Source organism: Cryptomeria japonica, chromosome 9 (genome assembly GCF_030272615.1).
Source record: "Cryptomeria japonica chromosome 9, Sugi_1.0, whole genome shotgun sequence".
Classification (NCBI taxonomy): Eukaryota; Viridiplantae; Streptophyta; class Pinopsida; order Cupressales; family Cupressaceae; genus Cryptomeria; species Cryptomeria japonica.
This window is the reverse complement of record NC_081413.1, coordinates 403961290-403976351: the sequence shown is the minus strand read 5'-3', so window position 1 is coordinate 403976351 and position 15062 is coordinate 403961290. Positions and strand designations below refer to the sequence as shown.

Genomic DNA, 15062 nt, shown 5'->3' with positions numbered 1-15062 from the left:
AATCCTCTTTTTTATCAATATCAAAAACATTCCTCACTCAAACTGACCAGAATGAGATCCTCAAAATATATGATATATATATATATATATACCAAAAATATGTCGCTTGCCATTTAACAAAGTAGTGGCAGTAGCAGTCTACTGGAACCACATCAATTACATATCTAAATCAGGGCAAGCCATGTCAGCATTCTTAATTTCACCTATTTAAAAAATAAGAGTGCTTCATAAGCCAGTATGAAATGCAAAATTCATATGCAATATAATCTCAGTTAAACAGTGTAGACCTTGGTGGGAATTCCCACTACATAATTAGCAAAACTCAGATTGAGGGTACAAAAGAGCAAGTTTCATTCAACGCAATAGATACAATAAATTATATAGAATCAGAATATTTCTCCACCCTCCAGTTAAACATGATCAACTTAAGGATATTTCAGCAAAATTAACCCACAAATAATTGAGTATTGGAGGCTGAGAATTTTGCATTTACAAAAGAAGTGGAAATGGCCAAAAATATAATATGGTCATGGTATTCAAATTTCATTCCCATGTCATTGAAATGATCGAATTAGAAATTCCAGATTCCCCAAAGCTATACTTGCTATTATAGTCTAAAACTTCTGATGCACCAGGAACTGCATGTGCCAATCTAAATTGCCGGCCCTCTGCAGCTTCTTTAACTTGAGAGCAACAGAAGGACCAAAGTAACTGCAACATCCATAAAAGCGGATACATATGTAGAAGATGCAACTAAATACCATCTAAATGAAAGTAGTAAAAAACAAAGAATCAAAATAATTCACCTGTATTGGATCAGAGCGTAGAAACCTCCTCTGAGTCCTTTTGCCATCAGGGAAACGGACACCCACCTTGCAAACAACTTCTTTTTGACCTTGTGGCTCTTCAGGAAGAGATGGGTATTCCAGCTTGGGTTTCTGAGAGGGTGCAGCTGTTAACTCTTGATTGTGTAGTAATTGATCTTTTGATTGCTTCTCTAATGTTTGGGAATCATTTGCTCCAACCACAGGCAGATTTATGTCTTCTAATGAGGCAGCCAAGGCTTGACGAAGTTCTTCATCATCTGGTTCTAGGATTTCTGATCATTTTTCAACAAAAATTATGTCATCTTACTAAATTTCATTTGCAGCAAGCAGTCAAGAAAACGAACAACTCTATAGAGGAACACATAATATGATTAACTCTAACCAACATGAGTGCAGGAACAAACAAAGAGAACAAAGAGAACAAGAGCAAGCCAAACCAGAAACCCCTGCCAATGTTTATACACAAGCCAATAAATGCCATAAAACAGGAATGCAAATATCACCGTGTTCTATGGTACAAAATTAAAACCCTATGCATTTGATCAAAAATCTTCTTCGAATCACTCCAGAACTGCCTTGAAGTAGTTGGTATTGCCTAGGTACACATAGGCACGAGCCAAAAATGAAACTGGGTAAGAAAATTCATGCCCCAGCTGAATCAACAAACAAATCAAACCCATTTTCAATTCCAAAATGAAGCGTACCTAGAAACGTGTCCGACTTGGTAACTTAGGAAAGAATGAATACAGCACAAATTATGAATTAGATTGAACACAAACATGAGAGATGATGAGTAAAGTATTGGAGTCAAGTGGAGTCAAGTAGGTGGTCTTCCTCAATGCGTCAAATTATGTTGATTATCATCCAGATTCAACTGCATAGTTTTGAGTCAATCTCATATGAGTCATGTTTCATGAGTAGTGGTTCATAAGAACCCATCTCTTATGAGCATGAATGGCCGGCCCACTTTGCACTCATTGCATCTAGTGATTCTCACAAGGGTTAAGCACTGGGATTTCCCACAAGGTCACCAATCCCAATACTACTCCAGCTCAAATGTGCTTAACCATGGAAATTTCGCTGAGATCAACCCCACTTAGATTGCTACCTATTGTGACCATTTCACACATCGCCCCATCAGAATGGGGACCCCCTCTTTTTTTTAGGGTCTTGCTTTCCCTTAGTTAGTTTTTCTCTCTGCTTGCTAGGTTTTGAGTGAGTGAGTGGTTGCCTGGGCTAGCTAGATTAGGGCTAATCTCTGAAAGCTCGTTTTAGGGTTTCTTTCAAGCTGAGTCTAGCCTAGTTTAGGGAGGTCGTTAGTTGTCTGCCTGGAACCTTAAGTTTGCCTTAATGAAGTATTTCCTTCCAGGAGAATCAGGATGGTGAGATTGAAGAAGAGGGTGAATAGGTCTAAGGTCAGGGTAGGTCTAGTTTGATGGTTTTCTTGTTAGAGTTGTTTTCTTCCAGTTCTGAGTCGATTGAGCAGAGTCAGTGATAAGAGAGGGATGAAAGTGGTAATTTCAGAAATTGATGAATGAATGCACTGGATGATGATTTATGGAGTTTTGGAAGGAAATGATCAAGATTGTTGACTTTTGAGGCGTAATTGAGAAAGTTGATACATTTTTCGCCTTGAAGAAGAGTTTTTAGGCTTTGAAATGATGAAAGCCAGTCTAGGATGAGATTTTCACTCCTGACCCTTCCAAAGGGTCCAGAGCGAAATCTCTCTTTCTTGCCTTCCTTTGGCCCTAAAAACCTAGTTGGACCTTGCCTAGACCAAATTGGATGAGGAATTGTCTTGATAGTGAGTGAAGGAAGTTGATTTGATCAAGTTTGATTGAGAATGAAGTGAACCTAAGTAAGAAGCTGGCCCAAAAAGTGATTTTCGCCCCTGACCCTTCCAAAGGGTCCGAAGCGAAAATCCTTGAAAACCTCAATTTCTTCATTTTTCAGGACAAACTTTTGCTTCCTTAGGCATGCTTGGTGATGTTTTTTGAATGTTCTAGCCTTGTAAAGATGGAAAGATGAAAGATTTTAGTCAAGAGGATGAATTTCGCTCCTGACCCTTCCAAAGGGTCCATAGCGAAATTCTTGAAAGCTCTCATTTATACTTGGCTAAAGGCAAGATCTTGATGGGGATGCGTGAAGAAGGGTCTTTGTTTGCCTCTCAAAGAAAATTGGAGTTCAAAAGGTCAAGAATCAAGCTCAAATCTTGATTCTCGCTCCTGACCCTTCCAAAGGGTCCAGAGCGAAAATCTTTGTAGCCCACATTTCCTTCCCAATTTTGGCTAAGTGTTGGTTTCTAAGGCATGTTTGAGGATGAATTGATATGTTTTTGCCTGGAGATGGAGTTGATTGATTTTGAAGAACAAGATTTTGGCCTAAAGGAGAATTTCACTCCTAACCCTTCCAAAGGGTCCAGAGCGAAATTCATAATAAACCTTATTTGTTGCCTTGAATGGACTAGAAACCTTGTTCCTAATGTGGAAAATGATCTAATTTTGCCTTATGAGGTGGTCTGAAGTTTGAAAAGTGCGCAATCTAGCTTGGAATGAGATTTTCGCTCCTGACCCTTCCAAAGGGTCCAGAGCAAAAATCTTCTTAAAGCTCATTTCCTCCTAAGTTTGGCTAAATTTTGATTTGCAGGGTATCTTGGAAGGAAGGTTGGACATTCTTGTTGCCTTTGAAATGTTTGAAAGCATTGAAAAATGAAGGATTTTGGACCAAAAAAGGAAATTTTGCTCCTGACCCTTCCAAAGGGTCCAGAGCGAAATTCCTAAAAACTCTTATTTTTGCATTGAAGAAGGTCAAGTTCTTGGTCTTTTATGAATTGAATGGAAGGGAGATAGCTTGTCTTTGCCTCTTGAAGATGTTTTGAATTAAAAAAGTGAAGAATCTAGCCCAAGTCAAGATTTTCGCTCCTGACCCTTCCAAAGGGTCTAGAGCAAAAATCTCTCTAAGAGGCATTTCTTTCCTTGTTTGGTCAAATCTTGATGACCAAGGCATGTTGAAGGAGAGAATTGACATGTTGGAATCCTTGGGGATGTTTGGAAGTTATGAAAATGAAGGATTTTAGCCAGGAAAGGAAATTTCGCTCCTGACCCTCCCAAAGGGTCCAGAGTGAAATTCCTTATAAGCCTACTTTTTGACCTTTCTTGGACATGAAACCTTGTTCCTAGGGCAATGAAAGATGAAATTCTACCTTGCAAAGAAGTTTCAAGTTGAAAAAATGATGATTTTTGGTCAAGAATTGAGATTTTCGCTCCTGACCCTTTCAAAGGGTCCAGAGCGAATTCTCTCAAAACTTCTCTTTGCTATCAATTTTTTGCTAAGATCAAGTGTGGGATAAGGTAAAATCAAGGAGAAGTTGCCCCTAAGAGTGACTTTAAGTTGCTAGAAACCATGAGAGATGAAGGAATTGAGCCTAAAAGTGATTTTCGCTCCTAACTCTTCCAAAGGGTCCAGAGCAAAAATCCTGAAAACCAACTTTTCTTCCAAAATTTGAGCAAAGTCAAGCTTGGACAAGGGTGCGAGAAGTCATTTGGATTGCCTTAGAGTGGATTTTGGTCGCCAAGAATGCAAATTTTGAAGCCAAATGAGAAATTCGCTCCTGACCCTTCCAAAGGGTCCAGAGCAAAATTCTTAAGAGCACCTACTTTCTTTGCAAATCAAGTCAAGATTTTGGTTTTTATACCCTGGAGAGGAGTGAGGCAAGGTGTTCTAAGTCTTGGAGGTGATTTGAAGTTGAAAGGATGGCGAAAGAGCCCTAAAACAAGATTTTCGCTCCTGACCCTTCCAAAGGGTCCAGAGCAAAAATCCTAAAATCACCTATTTTGCCTTGCAGAATCAAATCAAACTTGGATTGGATGAAAGAAGAGAACTATTTCCTAGCCTTGTGAGGTGAATTGAAGTTGAAATGATGAAAAATGAGCTACAAGCAAAGAAATTCGCTCCTGACCCTTCCAAAGGGTCCAGAGCGAAATTCCTAAAATGTTGTGTTTCCTTCAAAATATTGTTAAGACAAGTCAGTGGGCAAGGAGAATGGACCCTAGAGATTGCCTTGGAGAAGGTCGATGATCAAGCAAAGGTGAATTTTGACCTAAAAAGTGAATTTCGCTCCTGACCCTTCCAAAGGGTCCACAGCAAAATTCCCATTTGCACCTAATTTACTCATGTGAAAGGCTAAAATTTGAAATCCTAGGCATTGTTAGACCAAAACAAGCGTAAGCTCGCCTTCCGGAGGATTTTGGAGTGAAGAAAAGGAAGTATTCAAGGCCTAATCAAGAAAATCGCTCATGACCCTTCCAAAAGGTCCAGGGCGAAATTCTTGAAAACACCTATTATTCACCTTGTTTAGGCTAAATTGAAGGCAAGTTGCAAAATTTTGATGGCACGAACATGGGAGATGGCAAATCCAGGTTGTAAGGATGTTGAATAATGAAGCAAACAAACCTAGATAAAAATTCAAGCAAGCCTCCTTGGAGAGACCTAAACTTTGAACATTTTAATGCCCAAGATACCTCAAGCCTTGATCAAGCTTTAACATTCCTTAAGCTGGCCTATAGCCTTTCACTAAACTTGCCAATTAAAGCACATTTGGGAGATTAAGGCAAATTCGCATAAATTAAGGCACTTATAATTTGATTAATTAATTTTTAAGCCTTAAAATAAATGAAAAATCCACCCTTAGCTTGGAAATTAATTTAAAAAATTAAAAATTATGCTTGAGCGCTCAATATTCATTATTTTGCCTTTGCAAAACAAGTCGGCCATGCTTGTGGAGGTGTTTTATTTTATTTTATTTTAACCTTTACCAAGTCGGCCTTAAGGGAAATCAAGGTGAGCGCCCTATATAAAGAGAGGTGTGTTTTGACAAATTCAAATCATTCATTCATTGTCTCTCATGCGAACTTGAAGAGCAGAATTGGAAGTGCGAAATTGAGCTAGTTGAAGGCAAATTTCCAGAATTTGGAAGGTATTTGAAGGCTAGTTGAAGGCGAATTTCTTCTTGAAGGCCGATAGGATTAAATTAATCAAAGAAAGGACCAGAAATTCAAATTAAACATCCTTGTCCAGCAAATTCTCATCTTCCTTCATTCATTTTTCAAAGGTTGATAGCTAAAAATCAAGGGAGAGGTATGAATAATCAGATTTTTGAAAGTTTGTTCAAGATTTTAGTTTGATTTCCATAGCAATCCTTTGAAAATCTAAGTCTTGTGCAATCTGATTTCCATTCATAATTAATATTAATTTGAAAATTCATAATTCTAGGATTTATCATATCATTTTCAAATTAATATTTAGTTATTTCCTTGAAAGGTCTTAAATCCTATACCTTAAGATATTATGCTCAAACCCTAACTTTAAGCTTTTGTGTAGGTATCAAATGACGACCCCCAAGGCCGGAGGATCCACTACTCGACAGGCTCTCATCAAGGAGGATCAAAGGAATGACGAATTGGAGACCAGGATCGTGTCCAAGTGGAGCAATATCGGAGACACCAATCTAGGAAACTTCAATGTGAAGAAGTTTCGAGAAGCGCCCTACATCGGCAAGCCGTCACCTGTTGCAAAGAAGATAATTGAGAGTGGCATCATCAAGGCTGCAGGTTTCCCTCCCGCAGTCAAGTGTCATGAGTTGATGATCGAGTGTGCCCGGCACTATGATTCACACTCAAGGACGATTGTAGCCGAGGATGGAACTATCTTAGCCTATCTTTCGGAGGAAGCTATAAGTGAAGCCTTTCATCTCCCAGAACATAGAGACGTGATAAACAAAAGTCTAGAAGGAGCTAGGTCTATCTATGAGGATGATCCTGATTCCTGCTTGAACTTCATTAACAAGAATTGGCTACTCAAGAGCAGACCTCGCTTGAACAAGATTCCCAATACACCGCACAGAATCGACTTCCAAGAAGAATTCAAGGATTTGATAACCTTGCTCAATCGGGTCACAGGTGCCTCTCAAGCTTTCTTCTTCGACAAGTGGATGCTCTTCTTCATACAACTGATCGTCCAAGGAAAGGGAATGCTCAATTGGGCTAGAATCATTAGCAACAGCCCAAACGTGCAGTTGAGAAGACTAAGGCCTACTAAGTCATTTCACATGAGTTCATATGTTATATATGCCTTGATCAGAGGTTTTGAGTATGCAGGACTACCTCACAGAGGAGTTGTTGGAAGAGGACCCGGAGAAATAAGAGTTTGTGATTCTTATGTTCAACTGCATCATCCGCCAGGAAGTGACTACAAGCTAGTCAATGACACCTTCACGATGTATATCACCAGGACATTGCAAGGAGGGATTCACAATCGACTGTCTCTGGATGCACAGGAGCTCGTGAAGAAGCATGGCCCACGGTTCATTCAGTTTTTCAAAATTCATATACATCAGAGTTCATGGATCTCCCTCGCCTCCCTACATGTTGCCGAGATATCCTACAAACAGGATAATACTACTTGAGGTGACTAGGCAGTTGGCAACTTGTGCAAAGGCATCAAGGCACAAGCATAGAAATGGAATTCTCGTACCCATCCTACTAGGGAACTCAGTTGAAGTGTGTCCTAATACTCAGGCCGCGACAGATGCGGAGAAGGAATTATCTCTATATTCATTCACATCCTTTGCCTCAAGGGAATTTTGATCCTCATGGTTATATAGAAGAGACAGTCGAGAAGAAGTACAAACATGAGTTTCAAGTGGAAGACTTTTGGATGAATGTCCAGGATGATGTAGAGGTCAAAAGAAAGATGCATTCCAGATTACCCTTGGATCTCATCAGGAAATGCAAAATTTATAGAGTAGCCGATCAAGCCCAGGACAGTGGTAGATACCTCCAATCATCCTATTAGAAGGAAGATAAAGAAGTGAAGGTAGATTGGAATAAGCCCGAGGTTTTAGACCTAAGAGCTTTGATGGCTCCAGTTTTATCTTGCACTCGCAGATGGGTGGACATACAGCATCAAAAGTTGAAGGAGCAGAATGTATCTATGGCATTCACCTTGGAAACAAGACCAGAAGAAGGAGAGGCAAGTGTGAGTGAGAATACTTCTCATTCCAAAGGTTCAAAGAGGAAAGAAGGACCTTGATCGCCCACCAAGCACATCTTCTAGGCATGAAAAGGAAGCAAGTCAAGGAGAAAATCAGAGGCAGATAGTGTATGAAATTGATGAGTCTATGGAATCCATGGTACAGAATGATAAACAAGGAAAAGGACAGACACCTCAACATTCATCGAGTCAATCTCCCCAGGTTGGTGCTAACGAGCAACAAGAAGAAAAGGATGATGATGAAGCAACATCTCCTTTGAGGGAAGATAGACCTCTTCCTAAAGAAATACAAGTGAGGGAAAGGAGATCTACCATTCCGGATTGGCTAAAAGAGAGGTTGACAAGGGTAGTTGTGGTTGAAGAGGAAGAACGTGTATTTGACTTGGAAAGCCTTATAGGAAATTCTCATGAAGTAATAGAAAAGAAGAAGGCCACAAAGATGTCAAAGGTAATTAGAGATGAGACAGAATCCAAAAAAGTGCAGATAGCTACACCAGTGGTGGACAAGTATGAGGATGAGATTCTAGCAGAAGAATACGATCTGGAAACATTTGATCTTGGTCCACTTACCACTATGCAAGCCATGGAAGAAGCAACTGATTCACTGAAAGCACTTAATGACAAACTCAAAGAAGAAATGGAAAAGAATAGGAAACTAGAAAAGGAGGTCAGTGCTTGGAGGAATTATTTTAGCCATCTTAATCAACCTTTGAGACGACAGGATCCAGCAATATCTCCTTTGCATGCACTTCCGCTTGAATCAATAAATGAGGCGAAAAGGGTAAAGAGCTTGGTCCAACTCATGAGTTCTTGGATTGATGAATCTTACAAGGTGGCCATGGAATTTGCAACAAGGATGATGAAGATGGTCCACCGTGCTATCCAAGTTCTTGAGATCGTCCATAATCTATTGGTAAATGTGGATGCATTTGCTCATACTAGAGAGGTTGTCATCCCGGTCTTGCAAGTGATAAGAAGGACACCAAGACAAATTCTAGCACAAGAGAAGATAATGAGTGGAGAAGCCCATAGTCTTCTACAATGGTCAACTTTGCTCCAGATAAAGGAAGTTCTTTTCGAAGATATCAATTCCAGGGGCAGCCAAGTTGAGGGAACTATCCATGTTATTCAAGACAAGGTATTTGAGGTATTGTGTACGAACCTTGGCAGAAGAATTGAGATCAAGACAGATGTGGACATCCAAGAATTGGAAGACAAGATCAAAATCATCTTTTGCAAAGAGGAGAACACAGTCACCGAGGAGTAGCGAAATCAGATGCATGCTACTATGTTCTTGATCGAGAAAACAAAAGAGCTTGAGCCTGGATGGGAGGCGACCCTTCTCGCAGCTTTTGATCAAGTCCTTCACTTGGAAGAACGAATGAAGAATCTTCCTGAGATTCCCATTGCTGAAATTGAGACGGTCACGTCCATATTCATTGATTATGCTAGAAAAGAGGATAGGAAGGGGAACAAAGTTCTAGATGAAAAGTTGTTATAAAATGATGTGGCAGCGTAATTCCTATTGGTCTATGTCTCCTCGTTATTTGTGCCAATTCTTATTGGCTATGGATTAATAATGCTTATCTAAATGGGGACTTTTTTGTAACAAACCCTAATTAGGGGTTAGGTGTCAAAATCTCAGCCATCGATCTTCTTTTGATCCAAGCCGTTCATTGTATTTGAGGATGCTATATAAGCCCTCACTCATTTCATTTTGAAGGATTAGAAAGGTTAGAAAAGTTAGAAAGTTGGAGAGAAATAAGTTTAATATTGTTTGTAGCAAAATTGAGTAGTGAAGAGAGAAAGTTGAACAATTGTTGTTTATTTGGCTATGAGATCAATAAAATATTGAAGTTATGGTGTTTTATTGCAATCCTTGTGGCTATCTTCATGGTTGTTTATCTCAGTGAACCACAGGGACGCGTCCCCCCCATTTTTGGGCGCGTCCCCCCGTCAGAGACGTCTCGGGGACGCGGGGACGGGGACGTGACGTCCCCTGCCGTCCCGCCACCGCCACCCAAACTCCGCCGGGACGGGGAGACGTCCCCGACGCGGAGACGTCTGGGCGTCTCCTGGGGGACGTCTGGGCGTCTCCGTGGGAGACGCCTGGGCATCTCCCTGTCCCTCAAGAGACGTCCAGGCGTCTCTCGAGGGACGAGGGGACGCCCAGGCGTCTCCCGCGTTCCCACGGGATTAAAAGCGCATTTTTCATTTTTTTTTAAAGTTTTTATGACATGTGCTTTTTGGGGGGGGTTAAGGGGTAACCCTAATTGGACGTGGGCCCCACCCTACCTCCCAAAACAACACAAAAACATGTTTAGTTTGGATTTCACTCTCATTATGCAAAACTGATTTTTTTTCCAGCAGCTTGAAGAGGAGGAACAGCTTGAAGAAGATTGATTGAAGGGGTGAGAAAAGTGACTACAAGCGTGATAGGAGCTAGAAGAAGCAAGAAGAAGAGGAAGAAGAAGATTCTTCTACATTTTGGAGAGATTTTTCAAGCACAAGGTAGGGTTTTTCAACTTCTTCTTGTTTTTTTTTTGTTTTACTTTCTGATTTTCATTGTTCTATGTCATTTTTGGTTTTTTTAATTTTTTTTCCCTATTCATCTTAAGACTCAAAATGAGATTTGATGTTGAATCTTGAGGGCAAAATGATTCATCATTTTGCCCTCAAGATTCAACATCAAATCTCATTTTGAGATGAATAGGAAAAAAATTTAAAAATATATTGTTAAACAAGGCTGATTTTATTTTTATTTTTATTTTTATTTTGTGAAATGCAGTGTCAATTTGAAAATTTCACAATGAGCTCCCAAGGCACGAGTGAAGATAACATGGAAATCCATTCTCATAGTGAGAATGATTCAGAATTTGAACCTGAAAATGAGGGGGGTGACCATGGGGCTGATCCTGAAGCCCAATCTAGTTCTATGGCAAGTGCAGCAGCTAGTACAGGTTGCCCTTCAGAGTTGTTGGCACCATATGCTAGGGGTCATTTTGATCCTAAGTCTCCTCTAAAACAGTTTGCTTCACAAATATCAGTACAAGGCACTGCATCACATTCAAGTGGGGGAACAAGGAAGTGGAAGTGCAATATTTGTGACAGAGAATGGTTCGGTAGCATTAGCAGGGTGAATGCACACTTTCTATTTTGGAGAGGAAAAGGCGTGAAACATTGTAAGTTTTTGGAGGAACCCAAAAATATACATTACAGAATTGAGTTTAACAGGCTTTGGGGGGTTCCAGATGACACAAATATTTCAATGCCTACTACTTTGTCTGCTAGGGCATCACTTCACGACAGCCAGAATGTGCCAGTGCCACATACTTATCATGCTTCGCAGGCGGGAGGAATGATGTTTGGATCTCCATCTACTTCCACTTCTACTGCTGCCAGGGCTGGGAAACGTAAGTTGCATACACCACAGAGCAACCCCATTGCTGATATGTTTAATGTGCAGCTGAGAGATGAGATAGATGAATCCATTGGCAATTTCTTCTTTGCCAATGGCATTCCATTTCATGTTTCACGGTCTCCTTATTATAGGAAGATGATAGATATGGTGGCCAAGGGAGGACCATCTTATGTGCCACCAGGGGAGACGAAAATGAGGACCTCGATCTTGGATAAAAGCTATTCCAAGATCAATATTTTGATGGAGAAGATGAAGGCATGTTGGGTGGCATCGGGGTGCAGCATAGTTATGGATGGGTGGACGAACATTAGCCATCGTCCACTCATCAACGTCATGGTCACATGTGCAGAGGGCCCATACTTCCTTAGAGCAGTTGATTGTACAGGGCATCGTAAAGATGCTGATTTCCAGTTTCAGGTCCTCAGGGAGGCTATTGAGGAGGTTGGGCCACAAAATGTGGTCCAAGTAGTGACAGATGCAGCCTATGTGTGTAGAGCAGCAGGGAGACTCGTTGAGGCAGCCTATAGACACATTTGGTGGACCCCATGTTGTGTGCATGCCATGAACAATGCACTCAAGGACATGGGGAAGATTGACTGGATTAGAGGAGTGGTCACCGATGCGAGAGATGTGCAGATGTTTATCTGCAACCACCACATTTCACATGCACTCTTCAGGACCTTCGCGAAGGAGGAGTTCTTGAAACCAGTTGAGACTAGATATGCATCCTATTTCATTCTCTTGGAGAGAATGATTGAGTTGCAAGAGGCATTGCAACTCATGGTTATGACTAATGAGTGGAATAGGTGAACTGAGGCCAAGACAGAGCAGGGGAGAAGGGTGAAGGAGATAGTGAAGAGTGATGTGTTTTGGACTGATACGAAATACATTGTCTCCATCATTTCTCCAGTATTCCAGGTGATCAGATATGGGGATGGGGATGCACCTAACCTTGGAGAGGTGTATGAGTGCATTGACTCTATGCTTGGCCAGATGAGGGCTGCTGTGCGAGTGAAGGACCCCTCTCTAGCATTCTACAATGAGCAAATCCGGCCTATCATTCAAAGTAGATGGGACAAGTTGAACACTCCTTTGCATATGGCTGCCTTTGCCTTGAATCCTAAGTGGTACAAGGCTAGACCGGGTAGAACGACACCGATTGAGGATGATGAGGTGAAGGCAGGTTTCTTTAGGTGCATAGAGAAGATGTTTGATTCCAGAGATGCCGGCACAATGCGCACTGAGTGGGGAAGATTTGCCACTCTTAGAGGTTATTCAGATGCAGCAAAGATGGATATAGACATTATGGCACAGGAGGACCCACTTTTGTGGTGGAAATGTCATGGCCCGAAATCTTTGACCACCACTCTAGCCATCCGTCTGCTATCCCAGGTTTCCAGTTCTTCAGCTGCTGAGAGGAACTGGTCTACATATAGCTTCATCCACTCTCTTAAGAGGAACAGACTTACCTCTAAGAGAGCAGAGAAGCTTGTGGCTGTACACAGTGCTTTGCGTCTCATTGACCGCAAGACACTTATGTACAAGGAGAGTCCAGCGGCACGATGGGATGTAGAGCCAGAGGAGCCTTCACAGATTGATGAGGATGATCCTACCACTTCAGATGCAGGGCTAGTTGGTGTGAGCTTGAGGGACCTTGATCCTCAGGAGTCCAGCAGTTCCAGTGAGGAGGAGTTTGCAGATGATTAGAGGCCTCCATTAGCTACAGTTTGAGTTTTCACTTTTCAGTTTTGTCATTTTGTATTTGACTCGTCTCTTTTGTAATGCTATTGCTACACGTATTTGTATTTGGCTACTCATTGTAATGATGAATCATGTAATCATCTTTATTATTATAGACTTTGCAATGGCATCAGATATTCATATTTTTCGTTTTCCTTTTTCGATATTCATATGATAGAAATGAGAAATCTCCAATTTGACAATTTCATTTGTCAAATTTTATTTACTTTTAGTTTTAGCAATTAGCAATTAGTTACGTATCACTAATCTAAGTAATCTTGGTATTTCCTATAGTTTCATTTGAAATCTAATTCTTATACTGTTATACTGTTATACATCTTTTCAAAACTAGTTTTTCAAGTACTATATGTATATATATGAGCACCACCACCCCGCCACCCCCCCGCCGCCGTCCCCCCGCCGTCCCCAAATTTAGGCCCTTGGTCCCCCCGTCCCCGAGACACGTCCCCCTCGTCCCCCCGGCCCGAACGCCCGTGGAACACTGGAACTTTATCTTCTTGAATCACTCTTAGTAGAAATATCATTTAGATTTTAAGTTTGAAGGACGAATGTTGTGCCTAATCTTTGATAAGATTCGCATTCCAAACCAGTAGCTCCTTACTGATGGTAAGAACGCCTTGTGTGGTCAACTGGAAACATTGAAATTGATTAAGAGTTCAATTATCATTAGAAGTATTGATATGTATCTCCCTGATAGTATCTATCTCCTTGGTGATTTGAAAATCGTTGAATCCCCTTAGAAGATCGCACCAATTCCAGTGAAGTTGTAATCCTTTGGCGATACTGAAATTGGTAGAATCTTATCAAGACCAGTCTTCATTAAGTCATTCTTAGGATTAGTTTAAATATCTCTTCCTTGAAACCCTCATCTTTTGATCTTTTTTGAAAATCTGTTAGTATTAGGAAAATCCTGTTTCCTCATTTGGAAAGATAGTAGCACGGACAAGCTTTCTTTTAAAGTACGTAAGGCCCCTTGAAAAAACAGTAAACACAACGACCACTGGTGCTTATCCGCGAGTAGAGATCCTACAAAGCAGAACCTTGAAGTCCTTCCAATTGATCCTTTTTGCGATATCTTCAGCATTCGGAGACTTTACTCAAGAGAGGATAAGATACCTCTGGGTATTTTATTTTGTGTTTGGTCGTGTACAAAATACACATCAACACTACCCCATCTGCTTGATCTTTAGAGGAAACTCCATGTTTAGTGTGCTTGAGTTGAAGGTATGCTGGGATGGGTGACTCCCAAGCAGTTCTGCCATTTCACCCATGATTATCACCTAGATGCAATGAGTGCTAAGTGGACCATTCACTCTCATGAGTAGTGGTTCACAACAACCAAGTTTGACTCAAAAACTACATGCTTGAATTTTCATCAAAAGAGATTGAAATACAAAGCCTACAATAGTCATTAAATTTCATTCAACTCATAAGGTAAAAGATCACACAGATTGGCTTCAACAGCAAAATTTCAACTCCAAGCGGGCATAAAATTACTATTCCCTCATTGAAGTGCATGATGCACTTAAGTGTTTACAATATTTTGCATGCGATGTATTCAAGATAAATAAAAAGCATATCCCTAAAGTTCCCACACTAAAAACCATAGTTTCAAAAATCAGCGAGTACTCATCAAAAGTTCCCATGGACAAGTAATCACAGTAATTACTCACTCAGCAGTTTCTGCTAAAAATCATGGCAGTCTATTGTCAAAAACTTGAAATAAATACGCAAAAAAACTCCTGACTTGCGCCTATGGAAAATTTTGTCCAGCATTGCTATAAAATGGAGGCACAATTTTTTTATTCTTTCCACCTTGGATTTTGGAGGGCACAACCATTCTTCATGCAAACCCTTTTCAATGCAATTTCACAAGATTTTTCAATGCTGCAGGGACATTTTTGCAAGCTGTTCTTCCAGTTAGTGCACACTCTGACTACAACCAAGCCTCTATTGCCCATTTTTGGAGGTTGTTAACTTAGAACTTCTAGGTTGTTCCACTT

At 40.7% G+C, this 15062-nt stretch overlaps 2 protein-coding genes across 3 annotated transcripts in view; one reads left to right on the top strand and one right to left on the bottom strand.

The window, feature by feature from the left end:
* Window positions 1-238: 238 nt before the first annotated feature.
* LOC131073254 (plant UBX domain-containing protein 7) overlaps window positions 239-15062 on the bottom strand; it is a 37164-nt gene continuing 22340 nt past the window's right edge. For both annotated transcript variants that reach the window (XM_058009663.2, XM_059211043.1), the window contains exons 9-10: window positions 807-1099; window positions 239-711 (exon numbers count right to left, since the gene is read on the bottom strand). In XM_058009663.2, coding sequence (XP_057865646.1) covers window positions 544-711; window positions 807-1099 — 461 coding nt within the window. In that variant the 3' untranslated portion in view covers window positions 239-543. The remainder of the gene's footprint in view (window positions 712-806; window positions 1100-15062) is intronic.
* LOC131073247 (uncharacterized) lies at window positions 10182-13198 on the top strand. The gene is made up of 2 exons (XM_058009652.2): window positions 10182-10388; window positions 10666-13198. Exon 2 carries the CDS (start codon window positions 10687-10689, stop codon window positions 12106-12108), a length of 1422 nt encoding a protein of 473 aa, XP_057865635.1. The 5' UTR covers window positions 10182-10388; window positions 10666-10686; the 3' UTR covers window positions 12109-13198.